This window comes from Falco peregrinus, chromosome 4 (genome assembly GCF_023634155.1).
Source record: "Falco peregrinus isolate bFalPer1 chromosome 4, bFalPer1.pri, whole genome shotgun sequence".
Lineage (NCBI taxonomy): Eukaryota > Metazoa > Chordata > Aves > Falconiformes > Falconidae > Falco > Falco peregrinus.
Genome location: NC_073724.1, coordinates 29,373,366 through 29,400,272, shown reverse-complemented (window position 1 = coordinate 29,400,272; position 26,907 = coordinate 29,373,366). Strand labels below are relative to the sequence as shown.

General features: G+C 43.7%; 1 protein-coding gene across 1 annotated transcript; it reads right to left on the bottom strand.

Moving 5' to 3' along the window:
* Positions 1–2,306: 2,306 nt before the first annotated feature.
* Positions 2,307–25,177, bottom strand: GRPR (gastrin releasing peptide receptor). Its single transcript, XM_005231922.3, has 3 exons — positions 24,373–25,177; positions 6,365–6,716; positions 2,307–2,751 (listed from the first exon to the last, which is right to left on the bottom strand). The coding sequence occupies exons 1-3, from the start codon at positions 24,789–24,791 to the stop codon at positions 2,359–2,361; spliced, it is 1,164 nt and encodes a 387-aa protein (XP_005231979.1). The 5' UTR covers positions 24,792–25,177; the 3' UTR covers positions 2,307–2,358.
* Positions 25,178–26,907: the final 1,730 nt, after the last annotated feature.

The following is a 26,907-nucleotide window of genomic DNA, read 5'->3' as shown; positions in this document are numbered from 1 at the left end:
CCAGAGCCAACCATCTTTTCTGTCCTTGGAGGGTTCACTAGCTCTGTTAGGAAGAAGAGAGTAAAATCAATAGCACTTATTTAATTCTGTGGTGGTGTATCTTCGTAACTCCCCTGTATCTTTCTCAGGGGGCAGGGTCTGGATTCAGCTTAGCCCTGAGCAAGATATAGCAATACTCTTTTCCCCGTATTTATGATTTTCTTACGTCATAGCTGTGCTTTTCCCTTTCCCTCAGAAACAAAAATTCAGTAACTATTGGAGCCTTTTGTAGAACAACAGTAACCTTACCAGGCAGGAGGACACATCATGTACAGATGGTGTGGCTGCTGTTGAAGCATGTAATTTCTGCTTGCCTTGATTAAATTCTTACAAGGCAGAAGAAAACATTTTGTTAAAATGTCTCAGGCCAGATAATTTTTTCTCATTCTGAAATGCCATAAACAGCTCAAAACTTGACCAAACTCTCTGAAACGGTCACAGACTACGCTTCTGGTACAGTATGTGGTTTTAATGTTAAAGATCAGGGAAAGCACCGTCCTGCTGAAAAGTTTAGTAAATGAGGACCTCAGATAGCCCAGTAAATTGAAATTAACACCATATCTACACAGACAGCAAAGCAAGGCAATTGACTTAGCTGTAAAAAAACACCATGACATTAGTTTTCATCCTGATTGGGGTGTGGGGACACTCATGACTGCAGGTGGGTGGTGCCCAGGGATGGTGGGGGACAGGGCAGGACTGGCCTCAGCAGCACATCAGCATGGTGGTGTGGCCACATCCTGAGCTCACGTACCTGCATGTTGAACCTCACCCAGAGGGCACTGCTCTCAAAGGCAAAATCAGTCCAAGTTTTCAGAGCTCCACCTTTGGCATCACAGCCCTTTTGCAGCCCCTGGAGACAGCAGCTCCCACCAGCACCCTTGGGCAGCCGCACATACAGGGCTGAGTGGTTTCACACTGCACACATGACTTTGTCTACATTCACAGAGTGAGCTCAACACAACGTTTTACTAGCTTTCATTTTTCTTTTGCCGTGGTAAGGACAAGGGTCATCATCAAAGAGGATGAGGGCCATTGAAAACTCAATATTCCACTACAGCGTTTGGTTTATGGTCTCATTTTGCAGCAGCTTTCTTTGTTAGGTGTGCAGCTTCATTGCCTGTCCTATAGTCCACACACTTGTTACCTGTGGGACACCATGCTCCTATTTCCAGAATAGGTGGTACTTGGCACAGGAACTGCTCTGGAGTAAACGTTACAGAAGACCTGAGTCTCCAATCTGTTAGCCAGTTTTGGCACTCTGTCTTCACAGATTTCTGTGAAGATAGATGGAAAAAGCCTGTCGGTTGGAGATCAGACCTTGCATTGCTGCTAGCTTTTACTGAAAGACTAGAGTGTTTTTTACAAAACACCACTGCATGAAAAATAGCTGTGCTTCATTTTCTGTTAATTGCCTGACATTAGACAAACCCAACTAAAATTTTGTGGTATCCCTTAGGTGATGAAACATTTACTATCTCACACCTTGAAGACAGGAAGAGGAAAATAGTAATGCTTGGAGGATGCCCTGCTGTCTCCTCCACAACATGGCAAAAGCTCACACACTGGAAAACTGTAAACGTATTCCAACTCACATTTATTCAAGTTACTGCTTTCACATTGATGTGGTGCAAGATACCGCTCATTTCAGATGCGGCTACCGACATGCCCCAGTAAACTCTTGACATCTTTTATACCATGAATTAACACTGTACTCAGATCATTAATAAATACTTGGAAAGTCTCTAAATGACCTACACTGAACTCTTTTTTTAAAGTATTTACCTTATTTAAGTGAATTTATTTTGGTATCAATATATATTATACCATGAACTGCTGGATGCAACTGTTCTGACAGATTTTGTGCACCTGATACTGTCTTTGTCCCTGCTGTAAGTCTGCCGAGTTTGGGATTGCACAGAAAGTGATGAAGAACCTGCAGAGCCAAACTAGTTTTGATCTTAAGATGCTCACTTTGCTCTCATTAAAAGCAGCAGGTCTTGAAGCAGCGCAGCGCTTCCCAGGGAGCTCCTGTGGGCTGGTGCTCAATGGTCTGCTGCTCTGGCAATGCCTCAGTCCAGGATGAAATGGGTTGGATGCTTCAGCCTCAGCCCAGGATGAAACACTGGATGCTTCAAGCTCCTCAGAGTTCTCTGAGCACATCGGGCTTCCTCGCACGCGCGCGTGCATGCGCGCGTGTGTGTGTGTGTGCGCGCGTGCGCGTGCGTGTGTGTGTGTGTGGCGCTACTCATCATCCCCATGGAGCAAAACCAAGCGGCCATGCTGAGTACCTGATGCATTGGTCCCTGACTGTGCCCTTTAGACATAGCCTTCATGGCAGACATGATTGCCGTTGATAAGACTGAAGGTAGCCAGGGAATGGTTGGTGCTCTTGAGGGAGGTCATTCGTGTGGTACTCCTGGCCATGCTCTGGGACCGCATGAGGAGACGAGCTCTGCAGCAGAGTAGCTGGTTGTTGAACTGTTTCCGAAAGCTCTTGCTGAGCAAGTAGAGAGCAAATGGGTTGACACAAGAGTTAGTGAATGCCAGGATCCGAGCGCAGATGCTGGCAATGAAATGCAGCACTGAGGTGTCCACCTCTGAGTAGTGGTAGGACCGGTATAAATAGATGATGTGAGTGGGAAGCCAGCAGAAGGCAAAGAGGCACACAAAGACCAATACTGTCCTGGCCAGGCGCTTACGGGACTCAATCTGGAAGAAGAAAAAGAAATTCAGATTAGCAGCTAGTCCTAGCTCCGATCAGTAACTATTTTTCCCAGTGCTGCAGCTTTGGGGCTAGCACGTGGCAGGCAGCACAGCTGGAGCAGGGCAACCAGGACTGCAGGAGAACACAGAGTCAAGAACCCTCCGTGTTTCTCCTCAATCCCCTTCCCCTAAAAGCAAATAATCATGAAAAATTATTACAAAAGTAGTCATTCCTGTCCTGTTTAGAGATAAAATTCCAAAGGCTTGTCACTTTGTAAAATCCCAGCTCAGCCAACAAAAGTGCGGACATCTGCATTAGTTATCCACATAAAATATATACAAACTTAGATAATTTATATGTATTATCTTGTTGTTATTACTATTATTATTATTAATTATGGTGTAGGGGTCTGGGATATTTCACAGAGTCCAGAGGCAGGACTTTCTGCCTTGGGGCCATGTGGTATATGTACACAAAAATGCTGCCAATAGCTCATGGCCCTTGGAGACCATGTGCAGCACTCAGAGGCCAAAGGAACCGGAGAAACGGAGAGAGGAAATTCTGTACTTGGAGAAACATCAAGGCAGCGGTGAGGTGAACCCTTCAGCTGAAAGAGCTGGGGTTACGAGGAAAAGACAGATCTAGGTGGTGAATAGATGAATGACCACCTCTCCTAACATAGCTTGAGCTTTGTCACGGAAGGGTGCTTTTACAATGTCAGCTAGCATGCAGTATAACCTTCATGCGGACAAGCCACATTTGTATTTTACTTATGTGTACGGGCTTGGAGTCAACCCAAGGGTATTACTCAACTGAGGGGAGCTGAGGTAAATCATACCTTGTATTTTGTCCACCAGTGCCGCACACTAAGATAACAATGCCAGTGAAAGCCACATCTTTCTTCCTAACAAACACAAGAGCCATGACAGAGGTCACCCAAAAGGAGAGGACAGACAGGGTTGCCCAGAAAGACCTGCTAAAATATGCTGCTCTCTGGGAGAGGCTGCACAGTCAGAAGTTTGCAGGTACAAAAAGTGTAGCACTGTTGGCTTTTTAGGGCTTTGTAATGTTCTTCTCTGTGGTAATCCCTGCACCTCTTCCCAGCCCCCGCTATGGAATTTGTTGCATCCCATTCCCTGTATTTGAGCAGGACCTGAACGGCCTGAAACTGCCTCTAGCTCCTAGCTCCCTGCTGCCCTCGCTCCTGCCCCCGTGTCTGGCCACGCTCCTGGGACACTTCCCCATCCTCACTCCCCTTCCAAGCTGCACAGGTAAAGCAGAAACCGAGCATCTTACACAGGCTGATCTTTCCTCTGGACAGCTGCAAGCAGGGAGTAGGCAGGAGAGACCGCACAAACCCATTCTGACTTTATTTTGTGCCTCTTTACCAGCCCCACTGAAAATCAGCCACCGAGCTCAGGGATTGACATGTACCAGATGATGATGTCTCCAGAGAGCGGGCTGAAAATTAAATCCTTTAAGAAAGGGCTCTCCTTTGCTGAACGATATATTCTTTTTAAATGTATCCTTAATTTGATAGAGGGCTATTGAGGCCACATCTGCACTATAAAGAAAGGAAGCAACACAGTAAAGAAATCGATACCAGTTATCTCAGATAGAGACCTATAGCTCCTGAATGCACTGCAGGACAGGAATGATGGACTGATGGTGCTAGACTGCAGCCCTGCCTTTGGCTTTCTTTGGAGCTCTCTCCCCAAAACCAAAGGGGGAAAGGGCTGCTTTGACTACTCGCTTTGTTGTCACTAATCCAGTCATCAAATCAACAGAAAAATGGCCTGCAGGGGAGAAAGATTTGCACACATTCAGAAGGGGAAAAGGGTAAGGATTTCAGGGATGGCACATCATTTAATGGGCAGAAAACACAGCTTTCCAGCCCTACTGTTTCACCTTAGCAGCCGAAGGCTGCATGAGATGATTGTGTTAGGTCAGCCCAAGGTGATGGCAGCTGGGTGCATTATACGGACAATCATTCAGCTGAAGAACAGCTGTGTTAGTTTAGCTTAGGTTGAAGCACACCTCAGCTGAAAGGATGAGGTAAGATAAATAAGGTAAATATGTCAAGGTAAATAAATTGTTTAGAAACAAGTTACCCTGCTGTTGCTTTGTTACTTGGACAACCCAAGGCTCAGATGCATTCAGATTTAAGCACTGACCTGAAATACCCAGTTTCCCCCTGGAGATGACTTTTTCTCTCCACTTGCTGACAACAGGAGCAGTCAAGAGGAAGCAGCCTCCATTTGAAAGCTTGGAGTTAGGTGGGCCAAATCCTGGCTAAATCCCCTCACTTGGTTCAGGACTCTCACATTTTCAGCCACACATTGTCAACCAGGGCGTGAAACTCACTTGAAATACATGGGTCCCAGCTGAGCCAGCCCATCTGTGAGCTCTGCAGTGGGATGGTTTGGGGTTTTTTATAAAACCACCCACTCACAAGTGACAGTAACAGAGGTAATTCTGCATAGTAATAAAGGAAGTTTAATAATATATATAATAATATTAATATTTATATTAATTATTAATGATAATAATAAAGGGAAGGTTAAAAGGCTGCATTATGCCAGAGCAAATGGCCTGTTTATATAAATCGAAGAAAATTGAAATCTGAGGCTACAGCTATTGGACCAGAAGATTGACCAGTCTGGCTTATTAGAGGGCAAATAACAGGTGGACAGGTCATTCTGTCCAGCACCACTCCCCTCCAGAGACCCTAGGAAAGAGGCGTTTTTAGAGAGACAATTATAATGACCAAAGAGTTTAAGGGGAGAAGCCAGGACTCTCATCTTCTGGGATACCACACTGCAAAGATCACACCACCCACAAGGCACATAACTTCAGTGCATCTGTGAAGACCCTATACTGTCCTGCTCCATCCTCCCTTCTGGACACCCTGCATCCACCACCATCTGTCCTGATCTCCACTCCCTCAGTCCCTCTCTACCCCGTACTGGTTTCTCAACATGGTACAGCACCAGCGGAGAAGGGCTGGATCCATGGTGAGCGCAGCAGGCATCACTGCTCTTGTGGAGCAGCCACGCACCTCCCTGACACACCAGTGCTCCTGGCCCAGGGGAGCTTTGCAGAAGGGGCTTCCCTCACCTCCACTCCCTATTGCTGTGTCCTATTTGCCTTTCTAGTCCAGAGGACTGAATTACAGAGCCAGCATTTCCCTCTGTGTGAAAAGGGACTGCTCCACAGAGCAAGGCTTTATCCCAAGTCCTCTCTCTGACAAAGCAGCTGTGAGAAGTTTTGATTTTCTCCCATGTCACACCTCAGCTTCAATCTCCAAACACCATAGCAAGCTCTGCCTCTTTCCCTGCATCCTAGTCAATACCTTCCAGGGCTTTGGCATGGGTTTCCTGCTGTGTTTGCCATGGTAACCACCCTGCCAAAATCTCTGAACTTAGAAACAGGAGAAGATGCTTTAACTGCTTATTCCTGTGTCATGGCTTTTTTCAACCATTTAAAATCTTTTACCCCACCTAACCAATTAAATTAGCACAACAGATGCAGTCTGCTCCTGTATAAATTTCCCTGTATTTCCTCTTTACTCCCAGATTCACAGGGAATGTGGATTTTTTAAGAAAGTTAAGTCTCTACCTGTTTCCTCACGTGCATGTTTCCTTCCACGGGGATGTTGTAAGCGCTTCGGATCAAATTCTTAGCAATAAAATAATAATATACTGAAATGACAGATAGCGGAATGACATAAAAGATGAGAAATGATGCCATTGAGTGAATTTTGGGATGCAGCCCATCCGAATGAGGGTAAGGAGCACAGCTGACGAAGGTTTTATTAGTCACTTTGTCATGGAAAGGGTGCAGATCTGAAAACACTGCTTCAGGTATGGCAAGCAGCATGGATACAATCCAGATTATAGCAGCTCTCACACAAATCTTCATCAGTGCATGGGATACTTGGATCTCCATTGGCCTTACTATAGCTTTATACCTAAAAAAAAAAAAAATAAATAATTAAATATTATATTGACCTCAACACTCAGGCATCGTATTGTTGCTTCTCATTTCCATTTAGAAAAAAAAAAAAACCCAAACAAAACCAAACCAAATCCTTCTTTACTCAAGACTGTGATTTTTTCCCTGGTGTTTTAAATTTTGATGCTTTCAATAGATTTCTCATTTTAAACCGAAGCCACTTGTCTTGGGTCCATTCAGTTTCATATGTATTGATTCTGCATTCATTTAATTTGTAACTGACCCAACAAAGCAGGGTGCTGCCTGTATGTATGTGTCCAAATAGCATTAAGATAGGAAGTGCAATCATAGACTCCTCTTCAGAAGCAAGCAGTGTTTTACATCCCTTCACAGAATAGTGTTGAAGGAAACTGGATTGAAATTTTGCCACACATTTCGAGCTGTGGGTACGCTAGCCTCTGGCAAGCCAAATCTTATGTTTTCTCAAGCTACGAAGAGCATGTTGCCTGCTGTAATTGCTATTTGGTGGTGCAGCTGGCAACTAAGAGTTGTCCATAACTCAGTGCACCCAGGCTAAGTAGCCAGAGATGCTAAGTGACTTTCTTGAAGAAAAAAAACCTATTGCTTGCTATGCTAGATATGTAGAAGACTTTTTTTGATTTGCAATTTTGTCTTTCATGATTTCAGCCTTTCAGAAAATTGTACTTTAGAATCCAAGAAAATGAAAGAATCCAATTTATTTTGACTTGATGTGTATAATGAGAGGACCAGAAAACAGAAGAGCTTCATAATTGCTGGAGCCCTGCTCCAGCAGGAATCCACACTCTGAGTAAATCACAATTCACATAAGTGTTTAAGGAACACAGTAGAAGAAAAAAAGATAATTAGGAAGGAATATCTACAGGTTTCATAAATAAGTATTTAGGGTCATCAACATAACAATTGCGATCTGTTAGATGTTTCTTTCAGGATCTATCCCACATTGCCCATGGCCCATTTGGTCCCCTCTTGGTCACTATCAGCTCTCCGGGGATGGATGGGTGCCTGGGTGCTAGGCTGTCCCAGACACTTTTGGCATGGTGGGGTCCTTCCCCATGTGGGTGCTCTGGAGTCCATTTCTAAGCTCCTACCAGGATCCTGGCTTTTTCAGCTGGCTGAATTGGGCACTGGGGTGGGAGCAGAGGTAGTAAGCACAACACTCTGCCTGAGTCCAGGCAGCACACAGCAGGTTCCATCTGCCTGGCAGCCCAAACCCCTGCTTTAGGGATGCCTAATGTATGCAACTGATGCTGCATGTACAATAGCCTGCATTACCTTAAAGCTCAGCATTTGAGAGAGGAGTCTCTCAGTCCTGCACTGTTTTAACTGGGTAATCTCCTTATTTGCAGGATAAGCATTCCATTTCTAATTCTAAGCAATATCCTGCTCATCATACCTACTCTTTCCCTCTATGTATGAATATATGTGTATAAGTGTCTACATCTCTGTGTGTGTGTTTTATATACATACACACATTTAGATGCATATATTTTATACATATGCATGTATATACGTGTATACATAAGTACATACATGCTCACATTTATTTATATTTACTTTTATAAAGACTGTTCCTGGACATCTCATAATTTGCAGATGTTTCTTCATACAGGTGTCTTTTGTAAATGATTTTTCCTTTCATGGACGGCAAACACTTTGCTCAATAGTTTTCTGTTTAATCACTTATTCTCCAGCCTCTCCAGCTCCCCTTTGTTTCAGCTATACAGATGCAGGAGCCAGACATAGTATTTTTAAGGCTTGCTTAGCACCTCTTTAACTTGCACTCTGAAACTGGGAATTAAGTGGTGTTATTCCAGAAAGCAAAATCTAGTGCAAGATCATAATCTCAGGTGAAGAAAATCACAGCACTTCAGCAAATGTGATGTTATGACTATTGCAGTAATAAAATGGAAGAGATAGGCAGATTACTAAAACAAAGTAGCTGAAACAGCTCAATTTATGATATGATTCACCAGTCATAGATTATTGACGGAACACTAGCTAACTGAACATCTTCAGTAAAATCTAAGGAAGACAAATGCAAAAGAATATTAACTACATATCAAGGTATCCATAAATCTAGCTAATGCAAAGTTATTTCTGCAGATGTTTATTGTATGCTTATCAACATGGCATGTTAGCATAATTATTTCAGGGATTTTCTTACACAATATAGCCAGCTGAGCGAATATTTTCCTATATTAATTACCAGTAACATGAATGAGTTAAAGAACACAGAGAAAGACAGATTCTGTTTAGTTTTTATTAACATTAATGGCGTAGGGAGAGTCAGAATATTAATCTATTTCAAGTTATTAGTACATTTTAATTAGAGATGGCATTTCCAAACAATATAATTCTGAAATAACATAATTAGAAAGGGCTAGGAATGCTGGCATTGATTATTAGGCATTTAGTTTGTTTTTAAAGCCTACTACAGCAGACACAAAAGAAGATCTGAGAGATGCTTTGCTTGCAAGGGGCTCAATGTAGACCAAAAGCACCAGGTTGAAAGCACAAAAATATAAACCAGCAAAAACAAAGATAAAAAATATGTTTTGAAATGTAGATTCTCAGATGTGGGAACACAGGTTGATATTTTCTTAAGAACCTGATAATTGAATCAAATTATTTTGCTGACTATATGACTTCTTTGATGGTGGGCTCACTCACTCAGAAATCTTCGGTAATCTATGTTATCCTCTGAGTACTAATGCTTAACTGATCAGCATGATCTGGTAGGAGTCTCCATTTCCAGCCACCTTGCTGATGCGTTGAGTCTCTCACCAGCTTGCATCTCAGCAGCTCTGCTCTCCCACACCAGCTTGGGTTCTGGACAGCAGCTGCGAGGGCTGCTCTGTGTATGGGCAGTGGGGGGATGCACAAGAGATCGGATCCCTGGGTTGGGGCTTGGTCTGGGAAACCACTGGAAGATTTGCCTGTGGTTGGTGCTCAGGGAGTGGAAAAGCTGCAGCTCCTGATTGGTTTCTGAGTGGGACTCAGAAACCTCTTTACTCCTTTTCCACATCATTTTCCAGATAGGGTCAACCCTGGATTTTATAATTTATTTGACATTTCTTAAGAACTTCAGCAAGGTAGACTGGATTTGAGCAGCAGTTGGTTCTGTTTTTCAGCATCTATATTTCCAGCTTGTGTCTGAAATATTGTTTCAAGCTTTCCACAGCTTTGTCCTCTGCAATGTTTTTTGGATGAGTGAGCCTGAGGCACATCACTTCCCAACACTTAACATCCAGCATCGGAATCACCCAAACTACTTTTAAGGGGACGTTGATGAATGCGCTTATATACCTCAGTGGAGCCGTGGACCTAGGTGGCCAGGCAAGTGAGCTCTCACGCAAAGGTCTTACAGCAGTGCTATTGTTAACCCATGCAGCAGCATGGGCTCTGAGAGTACGTGTCACATTGCATGCTCAGCTTGTCTGCAATAGATCTAGGCATGGCCCTGGCTTTATCACCTCTGCTGCTCTCACATTGTCTCTAATTACTGTTTGACACCACTTTTTTTCAGCTGAACTCCTTTCTCAACCCACTTTCAAAGAAATGTTTGAAAAATATTAAAAACCAGAGGTATGACTCATGCCCTACAACAAAGGCCAAAATTTTAAAAGAAAAATATGCCTTCCGAAGATTGAGTTGAATAAAAAATAGTACAGTCAAGAACTTGTATCAGCGCCAGTCTCTCTCCAGTTGTCAAACGGCCCAGATGAAAATGACTGGGTTGCCAAACTGATAGGAAATATGAAAGAAAGAGATGTTGACCTTTTCTACTGCTCAGTCTTTGAATGTGTCTGCTCCCACTGCGCTTGTGAAGCAGCAACCTTGCTTTATGCACAGCAGCTGCCAATGACCTTCTGACCAGGATGGATGCCAGTGCTCTCTCTACTTTGCAGTCTTGTTCAAAGAAGCCTGCACAAATAAATTACACGTGGGGCTGTCTTAAGTGCAAATAATATAATCACAGTTCATTAGGCACTGTGAGGATTTGCCCTGTAAGGCACTCCTCCCCTGCACCAGCCACAGTGACCTCACTGCCATCCTTCTTCTCCAGGTCAGTCACCAGGCCTCCAGGAGCTTGGTGAGAGGGTTGCTTCAACCCAGAACATCCAAATTCAATAACTTATAATGTATGGTCACTTCTCAACCTAATTCCCAAAATTCTTTTGGGATTGGTAGAAGCTCACGGAGGCATGCCTCTCCATTGAATCCTGGAAAATGTCTTCTACATGTCTTTTAGGATTGCTGTCATGCTCACTGAGTAATCGTTTCTCACAACCGAAACTACTGAAATGACCATAAACTGCTAAAATGTGACACACACACACTATTTTTTTTTTTGGTAAATACTTTTCCCACTGAAGTTAATGTACCAGGGAAACTGGAAAACTGTGCCATTACCCTCATGCTAATAATAATGTAACTAATGATAACACCACCTAATGTACTCTAAAACTTCGACTATGCAAACATTGGTTAATACCCTACACTTAGCCCCAAAGCTGCAACTTCAAATATAAACACAGAGGTAGCTTTATCATGAAAAAGACAATTACAGGTATATTCTCCAAAGACACAGATCAAAATAACGCCCCAAATGGATGTCAGAATTTCCTGGATGCAGCTTCTCTGCTGGTGCAAAATATTTTAGCCACCTTTGTGGCCCTCAGCTGAGCCAAGAAAATGCACACTAGCTGAGGTATAAACATGCTTTGCCTTCAAAGCCATATTGCCTATATGTTCCTAAGCAGAGAGATATGAAGGGTGGCAATTTTTCTCTCACACTGGGGAAGAAATAACCTTATCCCTAAGGCTGCAGCTTCAGTGCCTCCTTTATGTTTTTCTTCCTGTCACCTTCATCCACTTACTTGTGCTTGCTATAATAGCCACAAAAAATAAATTAAAACAACTAAAGCATAGGAGGAAAATCAGATCTTTCCCTTGGATTATAAATTAACTTTGCTCCATATATCTCACTGTCTTTTTTTTGGTGTTTTTTTGTTTGGGTTTTTTTTTAGGGAGGTAACTTTATGCTGTGTGGGGAAGCTGGTGCTGTAGGCAGCCTTAGTTTGCTTTCCTCTTTTATGATTGCTTTGTATTAATCCTTTTCCCCTTCCCTTATGTCAGCTATTAAAGCTAATAGAGACGGCACATAAATCAGCCCTCATTGTATACCTGGTAGGTATGGACTACAAAAAAAGAGGCTTTTTTAAGCTGGGAGATACCACCTTCTGCAGCGTCTTTACAATTGGAAGGTCAGTAGATCCTAATTTCAGCTGCAATAATCTGTGTCCTCTGTAATAACTGCAGTTGCTGCCATTGGCAATGGGAAAGAAACATCCTTCCCTCATGGCAGCGAAGGCAGCTGGTCACACAGGTAGGTGGCTGTCAGAGATGTTTCTGGTGACTGAATATGACAGCAAGGATTGTACAGCAGCTATGTGCCAGCCACTACATCCCTCTCATCTATTGAATCTGGCTTTAAAAGAGGCACTAAGTTGCTTTCATAACTTTTTCTTCCTTACTTTTTTCAGCAGGAGTATAACAAGAGAAAACGGCTGAGAGAGGCTCTGCCACAGAGTACTGCCCTTTATTTATCTCAATCCTTCCAAGCATGCCCATCTCCCTGCAGCTGAACCTCATGCTTGCAAGAAATATAAGAGAAAAAAAAAACCCTCACCATCCTTCCTACAGGCAAATGGGACACTGCCTCTCAAAAATGAATTTGTAGGAGTACTTAAGTTTCAAGTAAAGTTTCCTCCCAATAGTATCATCCATTATGATGTCCTATGCTGTTTACATAAAAAGATCCTGGGCTCCACTCCTGAATTTGTACAATGATTTTAAAAAACAAGTGCATTAAAACCTGTTCAAACACAGTTTTAGAAGGCTTGCCCATCCTTCCTTCATTACCATTCCCAGTGTTTAGACTGCATCGGGCTGGCAGAAAGATTTGCCATATTGCCGCTTTCTGTTTTTTTCTCTGAAGTGAGAAATCCACTTACAAACTTTGAATCTGTTTAAACTAAGATCTATTTTGAGATGTTGCACTAATGTGAACCTAAAACTTAAATAAAAAAGCAGAGATCAGTGGGAATGGACTGATGTCTTACAAAACCAGTCACCTAAATTGTTGTGAAGTGAAAACGCTGGGTTCTTCCCATATCTAGTAAATGAGCTCCTGAAATTGCCACGACTTCCTGTTGCAATGACAGAAGAACTGCCTCTCAGTTAGCATGTCCCCATATTTCTTCTGTTCCTACCTGTAACTGAAAGAGGGAGGAAAGATGTGCAATTCACAGTTCCTCTGATTCCCATCCATCTCTTCCCATCTGTAAGCTGAATGTGCCCACATTGATCTGATCTTGGCCCATCAATAGACTGAAGGAGAATCTTTTCATTAAGATTTTGTAATTATGTTCTACTAGCATCACATTATTGTTTTGCCCACATAATATGAAGGACTGGCTCAATTACCATACAAAAAAGCCTCAGGCAACAGAGACAAAGTTGATGCTATGCAAAAACTGCATAAATGAAGCATTTGGAGCCTTGTTGAGCGTGAAGCTCCACTTTGAAAGCAAAGAAAAAGTCTCACTAAATATCCCAAGAAATTTATGAGAAATGCAATGCCCCAAACTTTCTTTATATTGTTTCCACCATGAATGTTATGAATATTTATAGCTCTGAAGACAATTCAATAAATCCACACAATTGCTAGACTGTCTAACGCATCAACACACTACGACAATCTATTCTGAGTCTATGTGCTTTCTGCGTACTTAGTTGAGATTATCATTATTAAGCATGATTCTTGGGTGAACATCTGTTATTAAAATCTTTACTTCAGTAAATTGCATATGGGCACAAAGACATCTCTAATGGGCTAGTCTTACATACATTGGCAGGTACTGCCTACTTTCTTTTTTTATTAATTAACATTTAAATGAAAAGGAAAAGGAGGCACTGATGGAAGTGACATAGTTCTCACTTTTTGAAGTGTGCATTCACATTTCATTCTATACCTGCATACTGCTACATCATCCTGGAATATAGACAAATGGGAATTTCAGGCCAGGAATGACTAAGGTCAAAATTGAAACAGACTGTTTTAGAGGTCATTGAACTGCACTACACACTGGGAAAGGACAGCTTAAATAGTAAGCATTTGGTAGTGAACGTTCTATTCCTAATCAAGACCATCCAGAGCATAAAATATTTCAGAATTAACTATACATATGGAAAACAACGGATGTAAACATTACTGCATGAAACAGTAGGAGTCCCATGGATAGTGCTTTCCTTATTAGAAAGATCCCCTTTGCACCTAGAGTATTTATTCGCTGTAGGTGATCTTCAGCCAAGCCTCTGAATGAAACCTTGATCCCAAGTCAAAGATTTCAATGGGCCAGCCTCGCAGTTTGTCACTGTCCTGGCAAATGGTTGTAAGACCTGCTGTTTGAAGGAGCGGTGGGACCCATTCATTGAAAAACATCCTTTGATTTCAAAACCAGCAAGCTCACACACACAGCCAGTGCCCCAGCTCCTCAATACCAGCTAATTGCTGTGCACATTTCTACATGCTCAGCGCTCAGCACAGTCAGAGAGATGTGCCCTGCTCAGCAGAGGGACGTACCTGTTCGTGCCACACGGCAACAGATCACACGCTGGTGGAGTAGCTTGCTGGTGCCAGGGTTGCAATGTGATGTATGCCCAGAGCAGAGCTGGGAGGGCTGGCACTGGCACCTGGGCCACCAGGCATAGGAAGGAACAAGCCCCAGTGATGCTTTCCATCCAAGGCTTTTCTGTCTCAGCACAAGTCTCCGGCATTATCAGTGGGATGGGACCAGGGGCTCTGCATGCCTGAGGATTGAATTCTTACCAGGGCAACTAAAGCTGCAGCTTCAGACAGGGACTCCTCATCTCACTAGAGAATCAACCTTATTTCTCCTGAAAATATCACCTTTGGTGCATAAAACCAGCATCACTGGGTAACCTAACAAGTGGCATAATTGCTGGGTGTCTCACAGAGCCAGTTACAGAAATTCATTGGGGTTTCTAAAAATGGAAGTATTTCAACCCAAAAAGTCCTGCCTGTGATGTACAATAAATCAATATTGTACCTTGTTCTGACAGAAAAATAATCCATCATTGACCTTAAAATTAGCAGTTCAAGTTATAGCAGCTGCGGTGTGGTTACCTTAATTTTGTGGAAAGATAATAAAAAGTTATATACAGACACATATATATATATATATATATATGTACGTATGAAACTTTAGAGAAACAGTTTTCCTGAAGTGAAAAGCAGCTCTCAGATCAACTGACTGGGAATATAAATATAAAAGGGGCAATGCTAACTATACATTAGCAGCTGACACCCAGTCTCCACCTTTGTCTCCCACACCTTGCCCTGAAAAAACCATGCAGGACAAAAAGCTGCCCTGAATAAAAGAAAATGAGGATCCATGCTACAATCTCAAAGAAGTAATTAAAAAAATCAATATACAACAGATGGGAAAAAAGGCAAAAGTAAATGACAGCAAATATCAGAGTTTAAAAATGTTGGTGACTGATAAGGGAAGCTGGAGGAGCCAACAAATTATCAAAGGTCGCTGTGTAACAGACAAACGTGCATTTTTAAATAAATCAGGAGCAAAAATAACCAGTAAGTCAGGCATCCATGTAAATGGTGGAGATACGAACAATGATGAAACAAGGTGAAAACGACTACTACATATTTGTTTTCAAGACCAAATGTGGAGGAGGGATCTATACCATATGTGTAGTACTATAGATGTAGCAGAAAATTGTCAGCTCTATTAAAAAAGATGTGAGCCAACATTTGCTAACACAAACCAGTTTCACACCATCAGGCCTAAATAATTTACACCTAGGAGTATTAAAGGAACCAGACAGGGAACAACCGGTGTTAATTTTTTTACAAATCTTGAAAAAGTGGAGAACTTCATCAGAAGTGGAGAACTGGCTCCAAAGTTGTGAAGTTTGGAAAGCTGGAAGGTGTGACCAAGAAAACTGCAAGAATTTGGGTAACCCAAGGCCAGTTGTAGACAGAATAATGGTGAGATTAATCCTGCTAACAGATGATAATTAGTATAAGCCTGTCTTGTTTAATACATGGCAAATTTAGGATTTTTTTTTATATTGTCACTACATTATAGGTGATGTAAAAAGGGTGTGGGCCATGCTGGTGTACAAGGGAGGCACAGCCTGCATGGGCACATTGGCACAAGTGACCATGCATGTAAATACATGCACGTGTGTGTGCCAGGGCATGCGTGGTCCATCCTCCCCTAATCACATCCATGCAATCCCTTCCTCTCTCCTATGGGACAAGGGTTAAAATCCCTAGGAGGACCTCAAACATGCTGGTGGAAAGGTAGCAGTGTGTGGAGCCACTTCTAGCCTGGGTCCTGGGAACCTGCTCTAGCTGCAGTGTTATTTATTGTGTATATCAGCTGCCTTCAGCAGGCTATAAAACCTTTGCTGGGAAAATTTGCAGATGACACTGTAAAAATATTGTAGAATCATGGGGGTAAATGACCATCATCTAACAGAAGCCATTTTAACTCAGCCAGGTGTAAAACAGTAAATCTAAGACACAAGTGAGCAGACTATGCCAAAGAACTAGCGATTTTTCAAGGCAAGAGGAAACCGAGAGAAGATATTGGAACATCTCTTCCGCACCTGACAAAATGAGATATCCTGTGCCATTCTCACTGTGTCATGGCTTTAGTGTGATCAGTACCTGAGCTAGCTAGTATAGAGTAAGTCAGTTATATGACGCTTAAGTCCTTTCTGTGGCTTCAGTAAACAGGCAAAAGAGACCATCACCTCCATATGAACTTTCAGCTGCATGTTGGGGCTGAACAATCTAGTGCCATCTTTGACTGTTTTTGTCATAGAATCATAGAATAGTTTGGGCTGAAAGAGACCTTTAAAGGTTATCTAGTCCAGCCCCCCTGGACATCTACTAGAACAAGTTGCTTAGAGCCCCGTCCAACCTGGCCTTGAACACTTCCAGGGATGGGGCATCCACAACTCCTCTGGGAAACCTCTTCCAGTGTATCAGCACCCTCATTGTAAAAAATTTCTTCCTTATGTTCAACCTAAACCTACCTCTTTCAATTTAAATCTGTTGTCCCTTGTCCTATTCCTACATACCTTGGTAAGAAGTCCCTCTCCATCTTTCTTATAAGCTCCTCTAAGTATTGAAAAGCCACAGTAAGGTTTCCCTAGAGCCTTCTCTTCTCCAGGCTGAACAACCCCAACTCTCTCAGCCTTTCAATTATGCTCTTAGTTAGATTATTATGCAGTGGTTAGAGGTCAGATGAATTTCAATTTGAATACGACACAAGTTTTAAGCTGTGAGGATAACAGGATGCCAGAGGCACATGAAGGGGACAGGGTGATATGTGTACCTTTAGTCTGAACGTTCAGAAAGTTGCCTAGAGTCACTGAAAAGATCTTTTTTAATCCAAACGCTGTGAGTTATTCAGCAGCCTTGGTGTATGGGTACAGGCAAGAAATGCTGCTGAAGTGGATGGCTAGTGCAGTCAGTGCTAGTCCAGCATTTGCATTTCTTGATCTTGGGAGAACAGAGATGGTCATTTGACCGTACATGTCTAAATTTCATGCTTCAGGGCTGTCTTCAGCTGGGAACAGATAGTTTTTCCTCTCGGGGTGTCGTGGTGCTGTTTTCTGTCCTGCCTTCCCACAGAGCTGCAGAGACTGGCCGTAGCCAGAGAGCAGACAAAGATAGGATGGGCAGAACTCTGGCAAGACTTCTCTTTAGGTGTTCCACAGTCTTCCGCCATCTGGTTAAACTGGTCACTGGCCTGGTGTCAGGAGGAGAGTTTTCTGCAAGGGACTCCAGCTTTCTGCCTTTCTTCACAGCACAGCAATTGGCTTGCTGCTAGGATGCCCTCTGGTGCCTCAGCAATGTGGGGGACCCAGGCACTGCCCTCGCTTTCTGCCCCAGGGCACAGGCTGGGCTTCTGGACACCCCCCCCCCGCTCTGCCTGAGGTCCTATGCCGGCAGTGTGGGGGGAATCAAAGAGCCTGCTGGGAGCAGGAGCTCAGGCAGGATCTCATGGCCTATGGTGTCCTACATGGTATGGGGTGAAGTGGGCATGTGGGTGCAGAACTGGTGAGAAACAAGGTGAGGGGGCTCCACCGGGCTAGCGGTGCACTCTTTTTTTCAAAACAGGAGGAAAACAGGTTATTGCAAGGGCTGTCTGTGAGCAAGGCAGCTACTGAATGTTTCACAGCATATACAGGGCAGGCTGTGCCTGCTTCTCTTTTTCAGCTCAACTCCCTGCTGCTCTTCTCAGTAAGGCTGTCGTCCACATCTGAACACCAAGTAGTACCACATGAATTGATAGGACCACTGTAAGCTTGTCTCCCTGCAGCGATGCTGATGTCCCAGCTCACCACGTTCAGTCTGACACACAGCCGGCAAATTCTCCGTGGCCAGTCGCTCTACTTATTAACAGTGTGTACAGCACTTCATACCATGAGACCATGACAACTGATTGGGGTTTTCACGTTTTGCTGAAATGTAAACAACAGGTAATCTAACATTTCTTCCTTTTGATTGCTTAAATATTGACAGTCTCCAGCACATTAGCACTGACTCTAACCTTGGATTTGTGCACTGGTCCCACTGATATAAATGGAAGCTCTAATGTTCCTGGTTATAGAAGTGCATCTACTGTGTTTTGTCCATCTGCTCCAGCTAATCAAGATATTCAGACAGTTTGTGCTGTTTGATCTGTTTCTCTTGGTGCAGATGGATGCAGGGATGGAGGAAATGAGAGCTAAACCCAAGGGTTCTAAAAGTGTTTATATTATATTGACACAGTGGCCAGCAACACAGGATCTAAGACTCTGTACAGTGGCTGAAAGAGGTCTGTGTATCTCTCTCCTCACACACCCTGTGCCATCAGCACAAGAAGAGCAGAGGCATGGACACCGTGCCAGCAGCAAGGGTCGAGGAGGGGCTGCGCAATGCTTCAGTGGGAGGGAAGGCTTTGGGCTGGGGTCCAACACGCCTCTGGTTTTCTTCCCTGGCTTGGGAAGACCGATGTTCCAGCTGAGATCGCATCGGTGGATTCAAAGTACACATTGGGGTATCATTCTGCCAAAGCACATCGGCTGGGTTAGAGGCTGTCTCAGTAGTTCAGAGAGTAGCTTTTTCTCCGTCACCCTTTCAAAACTTTCCTGAGGCTGCACAGTAAATTACAGCGCAAGTAAATTGCTCCAACATAGTGTTTTAGCGACCTGAAGGGATTTCATGAATGCTGTGACTAGACTGCCCAGAATAAACTCATAACCACTATGGACCTGACACTTTACAACTGCCGGTATTAAAAAAAAAAAAAAAAAAAAAAAAAGAAGTGTCTCTCTGTAAATCAACTTGATGGAAATCCAGTTTGGCTTTCCATAGCTTTATTTTAGGGTGGGTGGCACATTTCCCTTAATCCTCTTGTGGAGACATAACCCAGTGACTGTAAAATAAAACACATGAACTGACATGTAGATATTACTTTTCCTTTGGTATTGTATCTAATATTTATAGTAGGGGATGAAGACACCAAATCACAGAAGAGATGAGTGCACTAAACAAAGATTGTTGCATATTTAAAAGTACGTTTCTAGAGATTCTGGATTTGTTTCTTTCCTTCCACCACTGTGTTTTTAGAAGAGAGGGTTGCTTAAAGTTTTTATCTCTTAGATAAACAGTCACATGAGTTCAGAGTAACATCAAAAGCTCTGGCTGTGACCCACTCCATGGGACCCAGCACAGATGGAAGCACTGCAGCATCCCTGCAACCAACCTTGCACCCAAGCACTGGGGCCAACATTTCCAAAGGTAACATCCTCATTTCAGGTCTCTCACATGACTGCAATTCCTGCTGTCTGCAGCTGGTCCTACCAAAGTAAGCCACCTAACCTCACGTGTGATGTCACCCGATGTGTCTCACTACCCTGTCACTCCCTTCCACTACAGGACAGCAGATAGCTCTGGCTGGCAGGCATTGCTGCAGTTTTCTGGTGCTAAAATCCAGATAGTCCAAGGTGCTTCAAGCAAAGATGCTGCTCGTAAACTCCAGTTACGCTTTACGCTTACCCTGCTGTGTGCTTGCAAAGCCAGCATTACTTCAGGAAGGTTTCACTGCATGAGCACCAGGGCATTTTGATTTTTTACTGTCAGCAGAACAGTGGGGAAGTATGATCAGTGCTTGACAGCTTGGGTAATTCAAATGCAAATGTATAAACCCTGTCAGTCATGGGAGAAACAGTCAATTAAATGAAGACATCTCCCATGACAAGGGCAATTAAGAGGGCTGCTTTTCCTCTTACTGTGCAAAGATTTTCCTTCATTTCCTGCCACTTGCTGAGCCAGCCTTGGCTTTTCTGCCTGGGCTAGTGGCCCAGGTGTCACTGCTCTCACAGGCACCTCTGTACCCCTTCCCTTTGCACCGAGGAGGAGGAGGAGGGCAGGCTGTTGGGCGAACCCAAACTCCCTCTTTGCTGGGATGAGCTGAGCAGTAGTTGAAGAAATGTGCTGCCTCGACAGAGCAGAGCAGCAGGGCAGACAGATGTCCTTCCCCTGTCAACCTCATTCACAGTCCTTCTAAAACACACAAACACACATACACAGGCATCGACTGCTTGATTTCTTGCTCTTGTATACTGGCCCTGGCGCCTTATCACTCATGGGGGGTGGCTGTAAGCACACCACAGGCCTTAACCCTCTCCTGCCCGCTCTGTAAATTCACCAAGCTCACAGGGAAACAGGTCTAGCCCACAGGTCCCACTGCTCCTGCAAATGCAGCTGGAGAGATGCAGACACCACACAGCCAGCTGAGTAGTACCACAAAAAATACATTTCTAATATTAACATTTTTTTTTTAATTTTCTCCCTTTCTTGCACACTGTCTCAAATACTTTAACTTTAGCCTGATACAATCTCATGATTGTACCCAGAGCCAACCTAAGCACCCGGGGATCCTTTGGCTATGCCCTACCTAACCCAACCTCTGCAGGCATCCTCTTCTGCCTCCGTGCACGCAGAGCACCTGGCAGGCTGGGAGGCTCCCGCTACAGTAAAAGCTGAGATCAGCAGTTTGTCCCTCTGTTTCTCCTTGAGAAAAGTTTGCAAGTGAGCAGCCAATCCTCTGGACAACCACTACGTCTTGGCAGCTCAAACCGCTGAGCAGCTTTAGGTGCTTGCTCCGTGTGGGAGATTGGCACTTAGCTGAGTGTTTGCAGTCACCAACAGAGGATCGATTCAGTACGATTAACCCTGCCTAAAACACGGGAAAGTGGCAATGGAGAGAGGAAAAGTGTGCCTTGGGGAGGCATGCCTTTGTGCCCCTGATGTGGGCTGTGCAAAAATCTATTAAAACTGAGTCCCTCATTTTCAGAAGGTGATCCAAAGCAACTGACATTATTTGTACAATTGTCATAACACGTAGCATGTGTCTCACCGCTCGCTCATGTACTGTATCTGCCATCACACCTACCTGCTGCCTTTCATCTTGTGTTTCAAGGGTCACAACTTTTGAAATGACCCTGTTGTATCACACTGCAATGCTTTTCTTTACACAGCAGATTTCTGACTCCTGCAATGCCAGGTCTCTCTAGGCATCACCACAATTCCTTCAGTAATGCCAGCAGTTGCTCTCAGTTGCTTTTGTCAATGGAAGGGAGCTGGAACTGAGGGTGTTTTATTGTTAGTTTTTGCAGAAGATAAATTATAGACAAAAGGCCTGTGGTGGACTGACAGGTCTCCCCTTCCTTGAAGACAGTGCCATGTGATGCTATTCACAGCAGATGGTTTAGGGAGTTTTTTTCTCTGCCATGGTCTATGGCTTTGATTCATGAGAACAGGGACATTCACATGCCTCATGCGAGCAGCTCAGATCGGGTTCACATCACTGATCATTAGCCATCTCAAATATGGGCATCTGATCTGTGCTAAATCACAAGGTTTCCTCTATACCCAAGGAGGGAGCTAGGTATCCTGACATGGTGATTTGTCCTGTCTCCTCTGGAGGTGTCTCTTTCCATGGATTAGGGGACACCTTGCTGACTATCCTGGAATGGCTCCTCACCTCAGACAGCAAAAGCCAAGTGAGATGAGCTGTGCCTGAGCAGTGTTGCCTGCTGGACTTCTGGGTCCTTGTGTTACCCTGGTCTCACCACCATGGCCCTGACTTCTGCAGGTGTTTCCCTGCAGTGCTGAGCTGCCACTCATCCTTCATGCAACACCATGTCTGACCTTGGAAATGGTTATCCACGAAACCAACCCCAAGTGCCAGGGTCAGCATCTCCCTGCCCCAGGGGCCACAGCAGGGTACAGGCAGACCCATGCAGGCATCACCATGCTGGTCACAGTCAACTTGCATCTCAGAAGTTTTCCCTGTACATTTTAAGTTTATTTTCCTAATTATTCTGATGTGGTTAATACTGGGGCCTAGAATTCAGGGTGACAGTTTTAAGAAAATAAAGATAGACTAATGGGCTGTAAGCTGACAAAATATAGATTGGATTATTTTGTAACAAAATTATCCCAGCACTGCTGTTAATATACTATAACAAAAACTTCAGCAAACATAGTAGATAAGGGCCATTTGTGGTTCAATGCACAGCATTTCAGATTCATATAGCTAAGAAAGGTAAAAGTTTCATTATTGTTTCCTTCTGCAGCGGACAATAGATGCATTATAAGAGGGTAAACTGATCTCTTGGAAATGGGAATATAAAGTCTTCTCCCACATGCATGCCCCTCTCCCTTATAGCCAAGTGGCATTGAAATGTGTGGTAAAGTTTGCTCACCAGTGCAGCACAATGGTTAACAGGATCCAGATAAAGCTGAGATTCAGAATTTAAAGTCACCAAACCCCAAGCTTGCCACAGCTGCTCTTTTCTGTTCTGCTCGCCCACTTCAGGCAAAAATGGTATTGATGTGCTGCTCAGTAAAAGCATTTGCGATATTTACTTTATGTGGCACATGATTGGAGAGCAATAAATCTCTCTAACATAATCTTCCGTATGATGTATTTTTCTTTTCCTTACACTCCTTAAAACAACTTACGTTACAGCTTTGGAAAGATGAATTTCCTGGATAAAGATTTATTATTTTCCTAACATTTTCTTCAGAGCAGGCAGAGGGGCTCCAGCCACTGCACAAAACTCAGAGTAGTCCTTTCCTAGGGAATTTGTGCAGTTGTCCTATTTCCCCAACACTTCTAGAGAAAAGTGCTTAAAGACTTTTGTCTACACATAGTCCTGTTTGTCACCTGCTATTGGGACTGAGAGCGTTATTTTTATATGTACCCCAGCATGGAGGAGTTAATAAACATATTGGCTGTTCTGTCTGTGAAGCACTATGGAGTCACCTGCTTTCATTGAGGTCATGTACTGTATATTGAAATATATATGAACTACCCTGAAAACTGAACAAAAATAGTCTGCTGATTTGTATTAGGTTAGGAGGAGAGACACAGAGTGGCATGCAAGGGGCTACCAAAAGCAAACCTAATGTCACTTCTTTGTGACCAAGAAATACAATCCCCGGGGGGTTTTTTTGAGCAAACCAAAACCAAAATGAATTTTCTCATTGGAAATCTTCATACTTCTGTGAGATTTTCTAATTTTAGCACAGTGGCAATATATTCCTTAATCTCCTTCTGAAGCATCCAAATTAGAAACAAAATATCCTGGCTCCTCTGATGTGCACAGGAGTTTCTATAAAAGCCAACAGTCTAATAAATTCTTTCCAGAAGCGTAGGCTTCATCCTTCCAAATAACATACAAATTAAAATATCTTCTGAATTTAAATCTGAGTGCTCCGAGACAGTTTTCAAAAGCCTCACAGAAACCTAAAATAGATTAGAAGCATATCATTTGTTAAAGTCAAACTTGTTTTCAGATACTCTAAAATAGCTATCACATGTTATTTTTACCAAACTTTACCGGAAGACAAAGTTTCTGAACCAACAGCACAGATCAGTTTCGATTGGATAAGGGGCAAATGGTTTAATCAAGGAAAGTACACTGGCAACAGTGAACTGAGATTCCTGGATTCAGACATCCTCATTTGAATATTTGAAACATATTTCATGAAATACTGCCTCACATGTAATTAGCCTTAAGAAAGCAAGCCACTAGAAAGAATTGGTTCTAACTGCACTTTAAATTGCTGCTCCAGCACCTTCACACTTCATGAAATATGGATCAACTACCTTTTTGGCAAATGTGGACATGATGTCTTTTAACAGGGCTTCATTAATGGCATTTTCTCTCTCTGGTCTTTGGCTTCATCTGCTTTTGTTTTCCTTATAATTAAGCTAGACTCTTTGCTAAACTGCACAAACATTTAGTTTAGCCTAGAAAAAAATTGCTTTCTTCAGTCTGTGTCCTCTCCAAGTTGTGTGTTCTGTGAACTAGAAATTAACTGAAGTTGCTCCTTTTCCCTCATTAGTTAAAAAACGTACTTGTTACCTGAAAATATACATTCAGAATCATGCATTTCACGGAGTCATGATTATGCAGACTTCTTTTCAAGCCTACAGCAGCTGGCTTACCTGTCAGCTGAGAGAGCAGTGAGGGTGAAGACAGACACCCCTACCGAGGTGAGCTGTATGAAGGGGATAAGTTTGCATCCAGTTCTGCCAAACAGCCACTCGTCAGCAAGGTACCTGCTGGCGTCCACGGGCACGCAAGTCACTAAAAGCAGCAGGTCTCCCAGAGCCAAGCTGGAGATGAACAAATTAGGGACATTTCTCATGGATTTCACAGTACAGAAGATCTTAATCAAAGTGATATTGCCAATAAGGCCTATCAAAATGATGATCCCGTAGATCGTGGGGATGGCGTAAAAGAACGCTGGGTAGAACCAGTCGTCACCGAGGAGGGAGAGGTTTGTACTGTGGTTGACAGAGATGTTGTAGAGAATGAAGTTATCTGTTTCCAGGTCTAGCAGGAGGCACTCTCCAGATGCCATTGTCCTACTTTGCTCTTCTCGGAAGACAGCTTTCTTCTTTGAAAATCCTCAAGTAAATTTCTTGCTTTAATTTTGCTGCTGCTTGCTGGCTTTGAACAGTCAGAAGAGTTTAAAAGTCACATCACTTTGTGACATATCTTGGCGATAAACAAACCAAAAAGCAACTGCAGCTTGCTCGACAGCACTGTTCCCATAAGGTGAAGGGAGAACATCTTTTAGTGTAGTTTGGATCCTGAAACTTGCATTTTTTTCATTGACTTGTCTCGCTGTTAGGTATTCCTCAGCTCTGGAAGGCCATTGATCAAATTCAAAGACCGGTAAGCGGGAGGCATTTTCAAAACCGAGGCTTGTTAAATTCCCAGCTGCAGGTCTGCTGAGCAGAACCAAGTCCGGAACAAGGGAGTTATTACTACAAAAAGCGAGAACTTTTGGTAGTTGCTGTCGCTCTGCATTGCCAGCCTCCCCCCGCTCCCCCCCCCCGCCCCAATTTCTCCCCCTCCCCCCCCCCCCCCCCCCCCCCGCTTTCAGCACTTGCCGGCGGGATGCGGGGCGAGGCGGCCGCGGGGCTGGATGCGGCGGGACGCGCCGGGCAGCGGCTGCCGGACGCCAACGCTCCCGTCCCCGGCGGCTTCCCAGGGCGCCCGCGGCGCCGCCCGCGCCCGCCCCCTGCTGGACAAGCTGCTCACTGCCGGGGGGGGGGGGGGGCGGGGAGACCCCCACACCAGTCACCCTTAGTTCTTTAGCTGGAAAAAACACCGACAGCAACAACAATCTGCTCATTTATACCTGGTGAGATGGGCTGCAGAGCCTCGCCAAAAGAAATTAAAAAAATAAAAAAAGAGAGAAAAAAAATGTACTTTTGTTTCCTACTGCAAATAATGTGATCAGGAAAGCAATCATACCTCCTTAAATAAGACACACACACACACACACACACACACTTTGTTTGCACGCTGGTATTCAATTGTTCCGATGAAGGAGAATAACGATACAAAGCCAAATTCAATCCCCCCGGGGCAAATGAACTGAATAAAGACAATTAAGATAAAATCAACATTATACTTAAGGTAAGCAAAGGAGTATTAGCTCTATTTCACCAGTAGTTAACCAGGGAAGCCTGAACTCTGCACATTTTTTGTTAATGTTTTAATTTAGAGGTAGCAATAACAGTGGACAAAGCTTACCGGTCAATGTCATCATTTCTGTTTAGGAGGTGTCCATCACACTGGCATCTATAGGTAATGTGTGTTTAGACGCAGAAGAGAGAAACTTCCTTGGCTTATAACAGTCTAAAAATGCTCTTTCTTAGAGCTTAATCAAGATATAACTATTACTGATGCCTCACTGCTTTACAACAGGCTATTTATGATTATATGCAAGGGCTTTCTGGATTGTGGAGAAATGCAGTTAATTTGGAAAGCAGCCTGCAGAATTAAATGGAGCTGTAATTTACATTCTGTCTTGCAACAGCTCATTTTTGTAGGCAAAGGAATGTTTTACCAACTATTAGAATTACTCAGAAGCGAGGGAGGCGATCCAAGTCAGGCACTAGGGTGTGATCACTGGTTTCTAGATAAAGGAAGCATTTCAGGACACAATCTGGAAAATCTCCAGGTGCTCAGGAGCCATGTCCCACAGTGGGACTCGAAGCAGGAGACTTCAGTAGCTGTTTTTCTGCCTCACTCTTGTGACCCAGGTCAGTGTTTTCAGCTGCTTTGCCACTGTTCACTCTTAAGTCAACAAAAGACTTATGTGTACCCTTAACTTTAAGTAGGGCTACTTACATACTTTTTTCAAGCCAAATACCCAAGAGAGCGCTGTGCTGAGAGCTCGAGGGAACAGAAAGGAAGCCAAATTTTCTGGTATTCCTTTCAGAAGAAAGCCTGTTTTTAAAAATAGACCTGAAGTCGCTGCTGTTAAAAGCAGAGGATGCAGAGTGACTGCTCAGTCTGATCAGGGCGCGCAGGCGAAACCACCTCTGTGGGTCAGGACCGGCTCTGTGCAAGGCTGCCAGGCTGGGTACAGGCCATCCAGAGGCAGCACCATGCTCGGCACAGCAGGATCTGCCGAAGGCACGGGGAGGTACCACGGGAGCTACTGAAGCAGCTGAGCCACA